The sequence below is a fragment of the Hydra vulgaris genome, chromosome 07 (assembly GCF_038396675.1).
Source record: "Hydra vulgaris chromosome 07, alternate assembly HydraT2T_AEP".
NCBI classification, from domain to species: domain Eukaryota; kingdom Metazoa; phylum Cnidaria; class Hydrozoa; order Anthoathecata; family Hydridae; genus Hydra; species Hydra vulgaris.
The window spans coordinates 29,088,051-29,107,463 of NC_088926.1; the positions used below are offsets into that span (position 1 = coordinate 29,088,051).

Here is a 19,413-nt window from a genome sequence, read left to right on the forward strand (position 1 = left end):
TCTATAAAAAATTTGTTTAAAAATATTTTTATAAAAATTTATTAAAAAGAACAAGTTCTTTTAGCAACAAACCTTGGTTCAGTTTGTTACTAAACAATATACTGAATAAGGGATTCAATATATTATGAACATAAGTGTTAATATAAAAAGCAATAACTATATTTATTTAGGATCTTAGGACTACATTACCTTATTTATAAAGAGGTTCTTTAAGGAAATTTCAAATTCAAAATGGATTTCAAATAATAAATAACTAATACCAAATTTTGATTAGACGATTTTAAATACTTTTTAATTAAAAATAAAATAATTAGCTGAAGGAAAAAACATTGATAATATTAAAATGTTTCTAAAAATAAATTATAAACACCCATAAAGAAATAATGAATCTTAAAATTATTTATTAAAGAAACAAATTGATTTTTTTTTGTTGCCCTTTTGGGCTAACTTACAAGTCCAAGGAAATCATCCATAAGAGTTCCTATAGCAAATATGTCATTAGCATCTACACGAGTTCCTACTATTTTTAGCCTAATTTCATCGTCTTGTTGAATAACAACTTCTTCATCGTGAGTTTTATAACATGGAGGACTTGAGTTAGGATCAAACTCCATATCTGTAGGTATAGAATGTCGAGAAATAAAACAAGATAAAGGTCCAACTTCAGTAAACAATCCAGCTTTATTTACTTGTGTAACAACTGCATCTAAAACCTCTCCTTTAAATGGACGAAAAACAATAGCTTTATATTTAACTGGATAAACAACAAACCCACGACTAGGTTGAATATATCCAGCACCAATATTATCAATTGTAGTAACAGCAATAACAAAACCGTATTTTCCTGTACAAGTTCCTTCAACTTCTGTAAAAAGTTTTTGTTTTACGGTTTGAAGAAGATTGGGGCCAAAGTAGCGAGGATGAAGCAGAATTTCGTGTTCAAGAGATATGTGGTAAAACATATTTTCTAGAATGATAAATAATTTATGGTTTAAGACAAATCCTAATTTTATATCTAAAACTTATATAAATCCTTATTATTGGCAGAGATAAAATGTAAGTCTTAAAATAAAAAACAAATTTTAATTAACAAAATTTAAATTTTTAATTTTTTTTAAATTTATCCTCACGAAAAATCTATTACTTTAAAATATCTGGAGAAATTTTAATATGTACTATTTTTTTAAATATTTATTACTACAATTTTATGTACTTTATTTCAAAATTGATGTTCAAAAGTTTCTATATAATTTTACTTGAATCTTTTTTACTTGGAATTTTTTTTTTATTGAAAATAATTAAATGTACAAAGGTGCAAAATATAAACATGGCTTCCTTCTAAGCAGATTCTTAATAGTTGTTTATCATTTAAATTTAACATATTCTTAGTTTTTGATTTCATTTTCATTTTTATTGTATTTAATAAAATAGAATAAAACAAATTGGGCTGATAAATAAGGATTTTTAGATCAAAAAATTTAAAAAAAATTTATTTAAATAAAGAATTAATCTGCGCTATAAAATTTTTGAAGGCTTGGGCAGTCAATATCTATTTATATAAAAAAAAATCTATGTATATTGAAAAAATTTGAATATATATACATATCACAATCTTCTCCATTTGAAATTTAATGCCAGCGCACAAGAAAGCGCAGGATGGTCTTTTTTAAGTTCCCTGCGCAATTTTTTCCTGCTATTTAAATTAAAATAAAAATAGCAAAAAGAATGTTTTGAATTAATACTAGATAAAATAATTAAAAAAAAACTCGTACAAAAAAAGCCATTTTTGATAAAAGTTGAACAAATGAAAAAAAAAGTTTTGTTGCAATTTAAAACAAAACACTTTCATTTTTTGGCAAGCGCTTTTTAATAGGCTTACCAAAGTTTTTAAGGGCGTGTGGGCGAACGCAACTTGAGCGGGAAAGTGCTGGCTAAATGGAGATGAGTGATATCAGTATAGCTTTCTTGCTGTCATTGTGTGAAATTTTTTTTGCCGCTGCTAACAATTTTATAAATTTTCTAGTTAATGACATGGAAAATAATAGCAAATTAAACTGATAACAAAATGCATTTCAATGAAACTTTTAGTTTACATAAATCATGAAAAAGAATGCTATATTTACATAATTATTTTTTTAATTTACAATTTTGAACTTACAGCACAAAACATGCAAAATAACAAAACTTCTGCCCCAATTTACTAGCCGCACTCATGTGAAGAAAAGCGGGAGGTGATATATACACACACACATACACACAAATAGTTTCACATCCAAAAATAGTTTCACAATGAGATTTTTCATAATATTTTCTTAAGTTAACTTTTTAAAAGAGAACTTCTTCTAAGCAAGTCAAACTGTACTATAATTATGAAGATAATTACTACAAATATTTTTAAAAGAATGGAAATTGATACAAAAAATGTAGTAAAAAAAAAACTGTAAAAAAAAAAAAGTAATTGAACAATCTAAAATATAGTAACTATATTTGATTTTTTTTTAAACTTCTTTTGCTGAATGCACAATTGTATAAAATCATTCAATGATCAACTCGTTTGCTGAATGCACAATTGTATAAAATCATTCAATTGGGATGGGACATTATGACAAACTGATTATTGATTATTGAGCTATACATAGAAAGTTTTACAACAATGAAACTATTTTCAAGTATTGCCAAGTTCAAGTATTACTTTATGACAAAAAATAAAACCATCAAAGCAGTTAAATTAGACAGCAACAATTGAAAAGACAATAGAGTGTTAAATCAAAGTTTAATAATTTTGGCTCTGATTCTATTAAATTTTTTTAAGATCTAGTAGGTTACTAAAATGTCATTAAGAAGTAAGTAATAGTTAAGTATGGTGGTAGCTCAGGAATGGTTTGATCATGTTTAGTTGTATAGACCAAATAACCTATAAGGTCCAAATTTTGAGTTTAAGGCATAATGGACAAAAGCATGGGTAAGGAAATAATCAAGGACACAATGCTACTACATGCAATTACATATATAGGACAAATTGTGTGTGATTGTATACTCCAACAGCAATCTGAAGCACACATTCAAGCTAATCACAAACCTTTTTTTCCAAAAAAAAAGTTTGTATCTTAGAATCGCAATCATAATCACAAAACCTGATTCCAACTGAACATTTTTGGTAGCACATTGAGAAAAAAAAGTTCAACTCATCAACATAATTTGTTTCAGTTGATTAATTGTATTTAGGAAGAAATACCAACTAGAGATTTAATTCATATATATATATATATATATATATATATATATATATATATATATATATATATATATATATATCATATATATATATATATATATATATATATATATATATATATATATATATATATATATATATATATATATATATATATATATACATATATATATATATATATATATATATATATATTAGGGTGGGTCGAATTTTTTTTTTTTTTTATGAAATGAAAATAAAGTTGCATTTTGTTGTCTCTATTAATGATATGTAAAAGAAATGTAATAAAAATTTGATTTAGTTTTGCCAACTTTAACTTTAAATGTCAGGTCAAAATGATGCTACTTTACAACAGTCGTATAATTGCAGGATAAAAGCATTAAGATTTAATAGTATACAAAACTAAAATATTTAGAGCACCCTACAAAATATAAGACAAAAAGCTGTTAGTGTTGTTTGTTGACTTCCAATTTACGTGATCCTGCACTTCATTATAAGATAAATACTTGTATATATTACACTTAAATTACGTTGTTTGTTTTTTTGTTTTAATTTAATTAGTTAAAATTGAAATAAAAATGGCTACTGTAAAAACACGAAGTGAAACTGAACATGGTATGCTTGGACAACCTAGACCATTCCAAACAAATCAACTGCCAACTTCTGCTGTTGTTTTCAAAGCATGACTATTTATTAAAAAATAGCAATTGCGCAAGCATTACTGAAAGAGAAACAGTAATAGCTAGTGAAATTAAAGCATTGTAAAACAAAGCAAGTATTCCTACCATTGCAGTCAGCAGCTTAGTTATTAGCATAAAGAGACTAATTAACAAACTACATGAGCTTAGTAAATACTCTGATGGCAAGAAGTCCTCTGGAACATTTAAATCAAGTTTTCAGATGTTAGAAAAACTTGAATGGGAGTTCTGGATAGGTCAAAAAATGGTACGGAAAATGGTAATAGGAAAAGTAGAAGAAACAATTAAGCTGCAGAAGAGAGAAAAAAGAGGAAGTAAAACATGCAACTTACTGATTGCAAATAAGAAATTGAAGTTTGGTAAAGATATTGATCCAAATGAAACATATTGCAGTGATAATGAACAGTCAAAGTTAGATGAAGAATTTTTGCCAATTGAGATGTCAGATGATAAAGTGATGTCAAGTTATGAAGTGATGTCAAGTGATAATGAGATGTCAAGTGATGAAGAGATCAATGTTTACAACACTAAACAATATCCTGAGTTGTGTAAGGCCATGGATAGGTGTAAAGTCAGTAACAGGGATGCTTGTCTAATACCAAATGCCATACTGAAAGATTTAGACTTATAACACCAGAGAATGCTATTGATCCAGCAAAACTTCATCGTCAGAGAAATACATGGAGGAAAAAGGAAGTTAAAAAGCATGTTGCTGAAGTCCAAAAGGTTGTTTGATTTAGATTTGATGGGAAGCAAGATATCACTTCTGTTAAAACAAGTGGCGTCCAATGAAATTTCAAAGAACAACATTATGTGATTGTGTCATTTCCGCAAAACAAATATGTCAATCATGTCACGCCACAAATTAGTAAAGCTGTTGATATTGCACAAGAGATATTATTGAGCATCAACAACATTAAATCATCAGACAATTTAGCAGCAGTTGCTTGCAATGGCCCTGTGAATAACACAGGTCAAAACAATGGAGTAATCAGAAAATTAGAAGAAGGTCTTAGGAGAACATTGCAATGGTTGGTCTGCTTGTTACATGCAAATGAACTACCTTTTAGAAAATATTTTTCCGTTCTGGATGGTGGATGTTCAACAGGTCCAGCTACTTCAACAGGTAAAATAGACATTGCACTAGATTTTGATTAAAAAGATTTAGTTATTGTGAACTTTAAACATATACTTGGTAAAGTTGAGGATGTAAGTGTTGATGTTAAGATTGATGAAAGATTTAAGCTCTGATCAGATATATATTCTATAAGCTTGCTTAGGTGTTCAGCAGGGATACACTGCTTGTGATCAAATATTGTTCCTCCACTGCTATACCAGGAAATCTAAACCACGCAAGATGGCTAACAAAGGTCAATTGTATTTTATGTTTGTATATGTCTAAGGAAAATCCTTCAAAACCATTGCATAGAATTACAAGATTCATCACAAATGTTTATGCACCACTCTGGTTCAACATAAAGCATCACTCTTCCTGCCTTAACGGAGCGAGAAATTTTTTCTATCTTATGAAACAGTGCTATGAACTAGGGAAAGAAGACTGGAAAATTCTTGAACCAGTGTTGCAAAATAACTGTTATTTTGCTCATCCTGAGAACATTCTTTTTGGAGGAGTTGCAGATGAAAATGTATAAATTTGTCAGTTTTCATGTGACAAAATAATTGACGCACGAGCTACATCACAAGGTAGCAAGATATGTGTCTTTGATAAATCAAGCATCAAGCTTGATCCGGAAGCTTTGTCATTCATAAAGATGATCAACTGGTCTGTTGTTATTGCAACACCACCACCGCTTTTATCAACTGTTTCTAATGATGATCTTGAGCATTTCCACTTCCACGTTGATGTCTTGAGTGGTATTCCATGACATTTTCAGGCAGTTGAACATACTATTAGAGACATCTCAGCAACAACTATGAAAGTTTTTGAACACAAATCACGACATAGAATGATTTTGCAGTGTCACAAATCTCAAGTAGAATTACTGAAAATTGACTCTAAATCTGACTTCTTGAGCCATAACAAATAGCAAATAACTGAAACAATTTGCTGTTATGTGTTGCTTACTACACTCTGACTATTTCTCCTTCAATAACTGCTTGCATTTTTAAATTTAATGTAACAAGATGTCAAGTAATGGAACATAGCATTAAACCATGTGTATTTACATTATACAGTAATTTTAATTCCCAAAGTTGCGGATCCAAAACACGCTTCCATTTTATTTCAAAAGGAGCTTTTTTTTCCTGATGAGTCGTATTATATTTTGCACCCCACTGTATATATATATATATATATATATATATATATATATATATATATATATATATATATATATATATATATATATATATATGTATATATATATATATATATATATATATATATATATATATATATATATATATATATATATATATATATATATATATATATATATATATATATATATATATATATATATATACAGTGGGGTGCAAAAAAAAAGCCACACTAACATTTTTTCTTGATTTTAAGTATATAATGTATAAGGAAGTAAAACTAAAAAAATTGGATGTGGTAGTGAAAACCCTTGGACAGAAGAAGTATGTTTATATATACACTAATATTTATTTAAATAAAATCTTTAAAAAACAGATTAATACAAACACATTTAATATTTTAGAAAACAACTAACAGATATAGAAATTAGACAAATAATTGAAGCTGCTGACCAAGGAGAGTCTCACAGAAGCAATGGAAAACATTTCAAACGACAAAACTCAACTATTAGTAGATTGGTGAAGAAATACAAGAACACTGGTTCAGCTGAAAGGTCTGTTGGATCTGGGAGAAAGCCTAAAACATCAAAAAAGGAAGATCGCTATATTCTTAATGCTGTCAAAAAAGACCGTAAAATCACATGCTCTGAGGTAAAACTAGAATTGAACCTTACAAATATCTCAAAATGGACAATACCTTGTCGAATAAAAGCATCAGGGGAGTTTTTTGCTGGAAAGCAAATAAAAAAAACTTTTGTTAGTGAAATAAATTGCAAAAAAAAGATTAAAGTGGTGCATTGAGCACAAAGATTGGACATGTGAGCAATGGGCTAAAGTTGGACAATGACTCTCCTTTTGTGTTGTTTCATAATAGTCGATCTCACTGCTGGAATTAAATTTGAGAAAAGTTCAACAACCAAACATGCAAGACAACCATTAAAAATGATTAATGTTTGGGGTTGTTTTAGAGCACACAAAGTTGGAAAGCTTTACCAAGTGGAGGGTACATGGACCAGCATTTGTATCACAAAATTTTAGTCTATCAACTTGGACCAAGCATAGAAGAACTTTCCCCTAATCATGACTACATCTTTCAACAAGATAACGATGCCAAACATACAGTATGGTTGAATAAAAGATATTTGGAATCAAAATTGATACCAGTTATGTCTTGGCCAGTACAGTCTCCTGATTTAAATCTAATAAAAAATCTTTGGTCTGAATTGAATAGAAAATTGCAAGATTCTTGGGCAACAAATGAAGATGAACTGTTCCAAATTCTCTTGCTGTTTGGATTGCTTTACCAAATGACTTGTAGATAGCGTGCCTTCTAGATGCGCAGAAGTCATAAAAACAAAGGATGGCCAATTAAGTACTAGTACAGCTAAAACTTGAAAAATACTTTACAAATCCAAACTAGAAATTTCTTTTTATTACATGTAATGTACAATAATATTATATATATTTCTTTAAAAATTGTCCAGAATTACTTTTATTATATGAGTTTAAGACGTTTTTTAATGTGTTTTTTTTCATCAAAAAATTCAGTGTGGCTTATATATATATATATATATATATATATATATATATATATATATATATATATATATATATATATATATATATATATATTTATATATATATATATATAAATTTATACATATATATATATATATATATATATATATATATATATTTATATATATATATTTATACATATATATATATATATATATATATATATATATATATATATATATATACATGTATATATATATATATATATATATATATATATATATATATATATATATATATATATATATATATATATATATATATATATATATGTATGTATGTATGTATGTATGTATGTATGTATGTATGTATGTATGTATGTATGTATGTATGTATGTATGTATGTATGTATGAATGTATGTATGTACTCTTGTTTGGTTATCTTTAACTTTTATCATAAAATATAAACATTTTTTTTAAAAACTAATTTAGAATACCAGAAAAAAATACTTGGAAATAAATTTTTTTTTTAATATGTTAGGCTGCCTGCCCAAAGCCAACCCTCAGTCGATGTAGCAGCTCGTTCTAATTATTTGTTAGTTAATTGTTAGCAACACTGCTTGCATGTTCTAACTATTTGTCAATAATGTAGCAACACTCCTTGCATGTTCTACCTATTTGTTAATCAATTCATTTGTCATCAATTCATCAAAAGTCATCAACTCACTCCTTTTATTTCTACCTATTTGTCAGTTGATGTAGCAACATCTTCTACCTATTTGTCAGTTAATGTATGTAAAGAGCAAAAAAATCAAAATGACCTGGATGTTTTAAAAACATTCTAGTATATTATATGCAAAAAAATCAAAATGACCTGGATGTTTTAAAAACATTCTAGTATATTAATGCAACTTTACGGTTTGTCTTTAATTAGTTTCTTAAACTAAATGCAATGGTTTTGAAATAAACTGTACTTAATTTTAAAGACTTGTTTAAACAGAGTTGTTAATAGCCATAAAACTGTTAAATATATATATATATATATATATATATATATATATATATATATATATATATATATATATATATATATATATATATATAAAACAGTTTTATTACAGTTTAGCTGTATGTTATTATAATTCACAGTAAATGTAAATATTACATCTAAATAGAGTATTTTCACAACTGTTAACAACAATTTTAACAGGTAAACATCTTGCAACTGTAACTGATAATATTGAGTTGTTGTTGCAATCAATAATATATTAAGTTATAGTGCATGAAACATATATTAATATAATACCTATATTAATATAACTATATTAATATAACTATATTAATATAACTATATTAAAGGTAGAGAAACTAGATATTTATTTACTAAAAAGTTTTTGGATGTTATATTTATATATTATATACTTGAACTTAATTTAGTTAAAGGTAGATAGGAAAATATACATGTATATATATACTTTTTACTACCTACCAATCATTAAATGAAATTCAATAACTATCTAAGATCAATTAAACAAAAAGTGGCAAGCAAAAAATTATTATAAACGTTATTTTAAACAAACACTAATCATGTGTTAAAAGTTACACAGAAAACATAACATTTTTTGATGCTTTTGAGCAATCAACTTTAACACATATTTTAATCATAAAACTACAAAAAAATAATTTGGGGCGTTCTTGGCATTAAAAATTAGACATATTTAAACTAAAATTTAATCTACAAATAAATTAAATATAACATACATTTATTAAATAATGATTTATAAAATATATGTTAAATATGTTTTTTAAAATTAAACATCTTTAAATTTTAACAATACAACTATAAAATGACAACATTTCATACTAATTTATCTATTTAAAAATAAGTTTTAAATCTGATGAAAGAGAAAAACAATAGGTGCGCTATGGATTAATTAAATGTATTTATAATATACAGCAAACATTGCTCGATCAACCTAGGAAAATTTGTTCGATGTAAGTTCTATCGATTGTAAGTGGAAAAAATGAGACAAAATACATAGACAGTAAAAAGCATAATTTTCTAAATACTATAAAAATATTTTTATAATAAGACGTTAAAGGGTAAATAAAGTTTTTAAGTTTTTAAAGAACGACCATTAAAAATATTTTGCTCCAGTAAAAGTAACAAGAAAAGTATCGAGTAGGCATAAATAATACGCAGTGACTAAATGTCCGGTGACCGGACAAATATCTTTAACAGTATCCGTCCGGCGATCGCTAATGTGAGTTTAGGAACCAGCAATTTTGGTATTAAGTTGCTTCAAGCAGGAAGAGATTATAAGAAAATTGGAGTTAAATCAAAAATAAAAAAATCTAATGTTATCTAGTTGCTTTTTTATTTGAAAAATAAGTTTGAAAAATCAACATAAATAAATCCCTTTAAAGACGCCATTTTTTTCTGCATTAAGTTCAAGTTTTCAAGCTAAAAAGTTTAATGCTTTTTTTTTTAGCTTTAACACAAAAAAATCTAAAAAATATTTTTGATAACTGTCTATCTAAAACCAAATAAGTTATAACCATGTTTTTTATAAAGTTTCTTATTTTACTAAGTTCATCTAGTTATATGGCTTTTATGTAAAACTACCTATTTTTCACGGTCGTTCAAACATTACTAAAAAGAGTCAGGCAAATGTGTATTTAGGTCATCCACCTGAAAGTCAGTAAAAAATGAGCTTTATGCAAAACCATACCTTTATGCAAAACTATACCTTTATGCAAAATTGTAAACATAACCCAAAAGATTAAGATTACTATTTTTCTTATTTTAGGTATGATTTTCAATAATACTCGTCCTCAAATGACTCACTTTAAGATGGTTCTTAAATACACTTGAAATTTTTATAAAAAATTTGTTATTTTTTAAATTAAATTTACTAAGCTAATTATGATTTGAATTTAGTAATTTAGTAAAATTTTGATTTTAATTTCATTTTTTATCTAAAAATTATTTGTTAACTTTTTTTCTGTAGATGGATCTGCATTTCATGAATTTAAATCTTCTGCAGAGTTTGTGGTTGTTTTATTGGGGGAAAAAAAACTACCTAATTGGAGCCATCCAAAAATATAAAATTGAAAAGATGTTTCACATCAAATTAACAGATTTAAAAGAGGTTCATCCTTATCAAATTTGTCCTGAATTTTACAAAACAATTAACATAGTAATAAAATAATGTCATCAACTACTCTGCTTTTATGTAAAAATATATATATCTATACTTGCCATCAGGTAAAAAAACTGAGTCAAGGTGTTATTGTTTCAAATTCCCAAATAATGAATAAAAATAAGTTTACTGGCCATCCTAGAATTGGCGAAAAGGTTTTTTTCTATGTTGAGTACTTTGAAGGAAAATATTTTGACATTACACAATTTGGAAATAGACAATAACGATTTGATAAATGAATTTAATCCCTACATACACCTATGCATTCGCAGTTTATGTGGTAAAATACCAAAGCAGCCCATGTCTTTGAAAAAATGTAAACATCTGTTTTGTTTTTTCTGTTTAGTGGAGATTATTAAAATTAAGTACCTTAATGAAACTTTGTGCCCAAAATGTAATGAACCTTTGATACCCGAAGACTTAGTTGCCAGCAATAAAACAAACTCTCTTATAAAAATGTTGACTGTTGAATGTATTTTATATAAAGCAAAGTTCAATGTAATAAAAGAATCTAATGTATATATATATGTAAATATATATATATATATATATATATATATATATATATATATATATATATATATATATATATATATATATATATATATATAGATATATATATATATATATATACATATATATATATATATATATATATATATATATATATATATATATATATATATATATATATATATATATATATATATATATATATATATATATATATATATACATACATATATCAGTAACCCAATCATTATTTTTGTCATCGCCATTATCTTCACCAAGTTTGTCACCATCATCATATACTTTCAACAAAAGTATTTCAGAGATTTTTAATCTAACAGCTAATAGTAATATACCAAGAATAGTTGAAGATGGTATTCTCCATATTCTTAAACAAAAGATGGGAAAAAGTGGAGGAAAATCTTCATTCCAAAGTGGAGGACTTAGTGTAAAATTTTTTGTTTTTTAATTTTGAATTTTTTGAAATAGTTTTTTTTTTTAATAACTGTATTCTTCATAGATTCTATTTTTTTTTGACCAATTTTGTTTTCATCTATTGCAAAGGCATATGTCACAAGCAATCAGGCATCATATGCAACAATAAAAGAAAGAAATGCAATTGTGAAAAGAAATATGGAAATTGTGTCTGGTACATCTAATGATGCAGTTTGTAGCCAGTCTTCAAAGCTGCTGAAATCATTTCCATCAGAAACAAGAGAAAAAATATTGACTAGTTTGAATATTGAGGGAGTTGCAATTAGTGCAACTAAAATGATAGCTATGAAAGCAGATCTCTGCATACCTTGGGAAAGGTTTTTAAGTTTGTTCAAAATATTATTTATTTTTATAAAATAGTGCAAATAATATTTTTACAGGTTTTTTTTGTTTTTTTTGTTTTTTTGTTATTCACCTCCTCAAGGTCGATAAAGCCACTACAGATGAGGAGGCTACTTAGTAGTGGTTATAACCCTCTCTCAATTCTATAACTCCGAAACACGAACCTTGACAAACAAGGCCGCTGCGCGGAGAAACAAGTTGAGCGCGGTACTACGTGGTGGGGATCAAACTCGGAACCTCCCGCTTATGAAGCGAGCACTTTTCACTACACCACTACCGCATGCATGTGGCTGAAAAGCTTTAATATAAAAACAGCATCACTTGCTTCACAACAAATAGTTGGTGAAAAACTTTTTTGGGAATGACTTCATTGTAGAGAATGCTCCGTTTAGATTTGAAAAAGAAAGTAAAGGAATATTTGAAATAAAGGATGCAACTTTTGGCTTCTTAGGTATCTTGATCAATTAGGAAGGTGGTTTTAATTAAAATTATGAATTAAATAAAAATTAAAAATTATATCTTTAAAATAATTTTACATTTAAATTCCTAAATTTTGAATATCTAAACATACATATTTGTTACTTATTTAAGGTTAGAACAAAGACCTCTTAAATTGTCTTATTTAACACATACTTTAATTATTTTATCTTACTTTCCCAAAAACTGTAAACTACATATTCACACATTTTTTATGCATAATATTATGGTAATTATGCATAATATTTATGCATAATTATGGTAATTGAATAATATTGATAAGCAGGTTGGGACAAAGTACACTCAATCAAATACAAAATATCTACATTCTAAGTTTCCAACTTTATATACATAATGTATATAATGCCTGTTTTTAAAATACAAATACAAGTACGTATTTGACCTTATGACAAACCTTGTTTTAAAGCGTTAAGCGTAGCGTTAGCAATTTACGTTAAGCAATTTACGAAGCGTTAAGCAATTTACGAAAACGCATTTTAAGCAGTGATTTTGGTTAGGCAATTTTTTATTTTTTTTAAATATTTTTAAAATATTAAAAAATTGCATAACCAAAATCACTTACTGCTTAAAATTGAATAACACATATGTAAATCGCCCTACGCTTAAAAACAAGGCCTGCTAATATACAGCAACTCTCCGTTGATGTCTGGTGTCTATAATTCCTTGTAGTTTGCTGTATTGAAAAATAATGATTGTGTTCTATTAAGTATTAAATGAAATTATTTCAATCTATTTTTTAATACTTTTTAATCAAATACAAAAATTAAAAATTTTTTAATGCAAATACATGTAAGAAAATATTGCATATTAAAACAAATAAAAATAATTGACCTCAACCCCGGTGATTAAGTTATTTATAATGTTATACGCATGATTCGTGCTTATGGTACTATAAATAATTACACTTTTGTCAAAAGTTTTATATTGTGGTTAATAAAACATTTTTGTTAATATAGTATTAATATAATACTTATACTATAAGTATTATATTAATAATACTTATAGTATAAGTATTATTAATATAATATTTATTCTATAGTTGTAAAAGTCTTCATTACCATGAGTTTTTTCCTGAGAAAGAAATACAGATTAAGATAGGAGGAGATTATGGCGGCGGAAGTTTCAAAATGACTTTAAAAGAACACTTTACATAATGCAAAAATAAAATTTTTTAAAACAAACCTCACAAAGTCAAAGTAGTCCAAAATAAAAATAAAAAAAAACATTTATGGTACAATAATAATGGAACATTAAAAAATCTTCCAAGCCAATAAGTATTATTTATTTATTATTAGGCAACATATAATTAGGCAACATTTTTGAACAGATAAATGTTACATTTAATCAATGTGTAACTTGATTGTTAAATTGTTCTTTTATACAAATCAAAAATGTTCAAAACATGGCATGTAAAACTATTTAATATCGTTGTTCTTTTCCAAATAATTAGTTTATTAATGATAAGAATAATCTATAAAGATTAAGTCTTAACTTATTAGTCTGAAATAACTGAAAATAAGAAACAACTGGATACATAAATTTGTATAAATTATTGCAAAAATATTGTGAAATCATTAAAATGCTTTCTCTATAATTTTAAAACAGCAATTATATACAATTAGCAATTATATGTTTTACATATTAATAATTATTTATTACATATTTTTATCAAATAAATATTGAGAATATATATACATTAAAATATATATATATAATATATATCACACAAACGATATTATATATATATATATATATATATATATATATATATATATATATTTATATATATATACTGTTTAAGTGATATATATATAATATTGTAAAATATGCAGTGTTAGTTATCGTAAAATATGTTATAATGTATGTTATCTAACATAATGTTAATTTAATTTTTATTAGATACACACACACACACAGGATCATCTTCCTGATGATCCTGTAGAGAAATGGAGAAACAGCTTGGTGTTTATATATATATATATATATATATATATATATATATATATATATATATATATATATATATATATATATATATATATATATATATATATATATATATATATATATATATATATATATATATATATATATATATATATATATATATATATATATATATATATATATATATATCTGTGTGTGTGTGTGTGTGTGTGTGTGTGTGTGTGTGTGTGTGTGTGTGTGTGTGTGTGTGTGTGTGTGTAAATTATGTTAGTGTATTTTACAAATAGAGTGCTCAATGTTCTTAAAGAACAGAGCAATAATAAATAAGTAAAAAACACTTATCTAACTTTTTTTTTCAACTTTAAGTTTCACCATTGCTGGATCATCAGGAAGAGTTACTAAATCTCAAAAAAAATCAATTTATGGGAAAAAGTATTTTTCAGGAAGTTATAAATTATTATAAAAAAAATTTTTAATTACTATATTTTTTGGGTTAACGGGAAGTTACAGAAAGTAATTATTAAATAAATTTCTTTGAAATGGGGATAGTTTAATTTCATCATTTGCTTTTATAATTTTTTAAGAGGTATTTATTTCGTGCCTACATTTAGAAATTAATATGGATTTTTTATTTAATAAATTTTCCTGATTTAAATGAGTAATTATTTCAAATTTTTCTTGCAAACATAGCATTTTTTGTAAATGTTATTATAGGCAGGGGCAGATTTTAGAATAGACCATTGTAAATTAAAATTTCAATTTTGTTCTTTTAAATCCCAAATATAATTGGACAGCATAGTCTCTTTTGAATATATTTTGTGTTTAAACGATTGTTTGTGGTTGGCATAACGTTTTTTCCATTACGCTCGGTTAAGCCAATATATTGTTTATCAGGGTTATTTTGTGAGGAAACAATACACTCGTGAATTACATTTTTCGAAAAGCATTTTCCATTTAGAGGGCAAGCTATTTTTTGTTTAAAATTACAATAATCAGTGTTTTTTTCTTTTATATGTTCATTTTTATTAATCAATGCGTAGTTGTAGCCTTTTATAATTCTTTCTAAATTTTTTGTACAACTATAACTTACTTTAATGGTATTTCTGTTAAAATTCTTATGTAATTTATTAGAGGGAGGAAAATGTTTGTCTACTAATTTTAGAAAAATTTTACCTATATTTGTTGAAACATTTTTGCTGTACCAAATTATGTTTTTATTTCTATTATGCTTTTTTGCAATTTTCTTTTCAAATTTTAGCTCGAAATTTCGAAAGCCACATTTTTAAGGGCATCTTCATAAACGCGTTTAGAGGAGTTAAAAATATTTTCATTAGAAGAGTTTTGGTTTAGCCTATTGTTAATTGAAATTGGAATGGTTCGAATTCACATTAATATACAATAATTCGTCATTAGGTTTTTTGTAGGGCTTATAAGAACTTTATGAGAGGTTAAATGTGACATCAAGAAAATTCACTATTTTTAAATTTATGTTTATTTCAATTTGGAAGCCAATGTTTTTAAAAACTTTAATAATATCTTTTCTAATTTTATCGAGTTGTGGCCCTGATTTTTTATGCATTATTATTAAACCGTCGTCGCGATAAAGACCTAATTGATTAATTTGGATTATTTTAGCTAGGGTATTTAAAATATATAAACCTACAAATTCGCAAATTTCTGCTGCGTTGTAACTTCCCATTGTTACTTAAAAGCATTCGTGCGTGGTTTTTTTCTTCCACGTTTCCTTAATAAAATAGAGTAAAGTTTTTTATGCAGTGCTTAATTATACGGATAGTGTCCTCAGTAATTCCTAAATGGGATTTTCTAAATTCTATTGCTTTATCTAAAATTTCTGCTGAAATTGAGGGGTAAAAATTAATAATATCAAATTATATAAATGTGCATTCATTTTTATTGTTAATTTTAGAACATCAATCTAAAACATCAGTGGTATTTTTCCACTGATGTAAACCTAATTTTTTTCAAATAGAGTTATTAATTTTGTCTAGTTTTATTTTACCAACGTGCCCTAGTTCACTTTTTGAAGGTACTAGCAGCCTACAAGGGAGTTTATTTTGAAAATTTGGTTTGTGATCTTTTAGTGAAACAAACGCTTGCGCTTGTGCAATTGATTCAATTCTCGCATCTAAATTAATTTTTTTGGCAATGTTTTGAGCGTCTAACTTAATGGCGTTTTCCAAGTTTTTTGGTACTTTTGCATAATTATTAGAAATATTATCGCGCAGTATTTTTTGATGAGTTTCTGGGGTAATTTGGTAAATATTGCTTGTTTTGTCAGCAAAAACTAAAACATTAGGGTTCAATTTTATATTATTAATGTCTAGTTTTAATTGTTTTTGGAATTCATTATTTATGTTTTGAAATTTTGTAGTTTTAATTAAGTGTAATAAATCATTTTCAAAATTTTCCAGGTCAGAAATAAATGGTGGGGCGTTTTTATTTTTAAATCCATAATTTTCATTCTGTTTTTTTTCAATTGAAGGGTTTTTATTTTTTTCAGATTCTAAGAAATAATGGGTTTTCCAACGAATTCTTTTAACAAAGTGTTCTACTTTGTCTATTAAAGAAATAGTATAACTTTTTTTGTCTGGGATCGGGATATTTTTGAGAAAGTAAAATAGTTAGTTTCCATGTTTAGGTTACGTAAAATACAATTAAAGAGTGCTCAATAAGTATAAACTTATACTTGGTAAAGCACTCATATATATATATATATATATATATATATATATATATATATATATATATATATATATATATATATATATATATATATATATATATATATATATATATATATATATATATATATATATGTATATATTTATATATATATATACATATATAAATATATATATATATATATATACATATATATATATATATATATATATATATATATATATATATATATATATATACATATATATATATATATATATATATATATATATATATATATATATATATATATATATATATATATATATATATATATATATATATATATAAATATATTAGGGTGGTGCTAAAAACAACTTATTTTAAAAATGTCAGCTGACAACCCCTAAATGTGTTTTATATAATAAAATAATACTGGATTTAAAAAATTTTTGAATTAAAAATATTTTTACGGGTGCCACATGGCCCTTATACATCAAACAGGTTCCTAATATTTTAAAAAAAAAAGTTTTTCAAAAGTATGTCATGTTGGGTCTCAAATGATGCAAAAATATATAAAAATTTCAAAACTATGAATCATTTTATAAATATATTATTATTTTAGATTTTAGTAAATAGGAAATGACATTTTTTAATTTATAACAAAAAAAAGGGAATTTAACAAGATTTTTTTAATTATAATTTTTTTATCTCTGCTTTTTATAAAACAATGATTATTTTTGAAATATATACATAATTTTGCTTCATTTGAGCCCCAACATGATATACTTTTGAAAAACTTTTTTTTTTATAATATTAGGAACCTGTTTGATGTTTAAGGGCCTTGTGGCACCCGTAAAAATATTTTTTATTCAAAAATTTTTTAAATCCAGTATTATTTTATTATATAAAACACATTTAGGGTTGTCGGCTGACATTTTTAAAATAAGTTGTTTTTAGCACCACCCTAATATATATATATATATATATATATATATATATATATATATATATATATATATATATATATATATATATATATATATATATATATATATATATATATATATATATATATATATATATCTGTGTGTGTGTGTGTGTGTGTGTGGGTGTGTGTGTGTGCGTGTACACATAACAAATTTATACACACACACATATGTGTGTGTGTGTATGTGTGTGTGTTTGTGTGTGAACTATGTGCATGTGTGGTTCTGTGATCTGTGTAAGAACTAAAAAGGTATGAAAAAAAATTGTATCCTAAGATCAGTTAAAAGTATTGAATATAGGGAAGATTTATCAGAGTTTAAAAAAAAAAAGTCTATATAACGCTCAAATAATGAGGTATTATGATTTGAAAATATAAACAAATAACGAATTGTGCTGCAAAATGACTTTCTTAAAACACACAATTTTTAACACAATGAGATAATCTTTAATTGATTTAAATCATTTTTTCTAAGAAACTAAGTAATCTTTTAAGATTTTAGTGAAAAAAGGGATACTAATTTTGATTTATACAAAAAAATATACATATAATAAGTTGCTAGTCTAAAAGTTCCAGCGTATCTACGAACCGTAGCCATTATTAAAATTGCAACTTTTTTAAAAACTTCTGCGCTTGCGTACAATAACCTGGCTCATCTAAACGACCGTGTTTTATAGGACCCAAACATGTGTAGAAAATTATAAAAGGTAAAAAATAAATTATTTACGTTTCATTATACATAAAAGTACGCGGGAAAATGTGTTACACCAACACTCATTTTAAAAGTTCATTAATTATAACTTACTTTAGTTTACATTTCCTGATAAATTAAATGTAAAAAATAAAAATATGAATCAAAAATACTTGCATGTTCCAACCAATTTATATAGAATTACTTTTAATACTCACACATATACAACTTGTTTTGGATATTTTAGGGTTTTAAAAGATAATTAAATGCAGTTGTGAGTTGTCTCAGCATTTATTGATGATGAATGTGCTTTAAAAAAATAAAGT

At 25.4% G+C, this 19,413-nt stretch overlaps 1 protein-coding gene across 1 annotated transcript; it reads right to left on the reverse strand.

The window, feature by feature from the left end:
- Window positions 1–333: 333 nt before the first annotated feature.
- On the reverse strand, window positions 334–990 carry LOC100197989 (DNA-directed RNA polymerase II subunit RPB7). The gene has a single exon (XM_065801576.1). The coding sequence runs from the start codon at window positions 960–962 to the stop codon at window positions 444–446; it is 519 nt and encodes a 172-aa protein (XP_065657648.1). The 5' UTR covers window positions 963–990; the 3' UTR covers window positions 334–443.
- Window positions 991–19,413: the final 18,423 nt, after the last annotated feature.

What these genes read in the sequence shown, in the direction of transcription:
- LOC100197989 (XM_065801576.1), bottom strand. Translation starts at nt 962, where the DNA reads ATGTTTTACCACATATCTCTTGAACACGAAATTCTGCTTCATCCTCGC.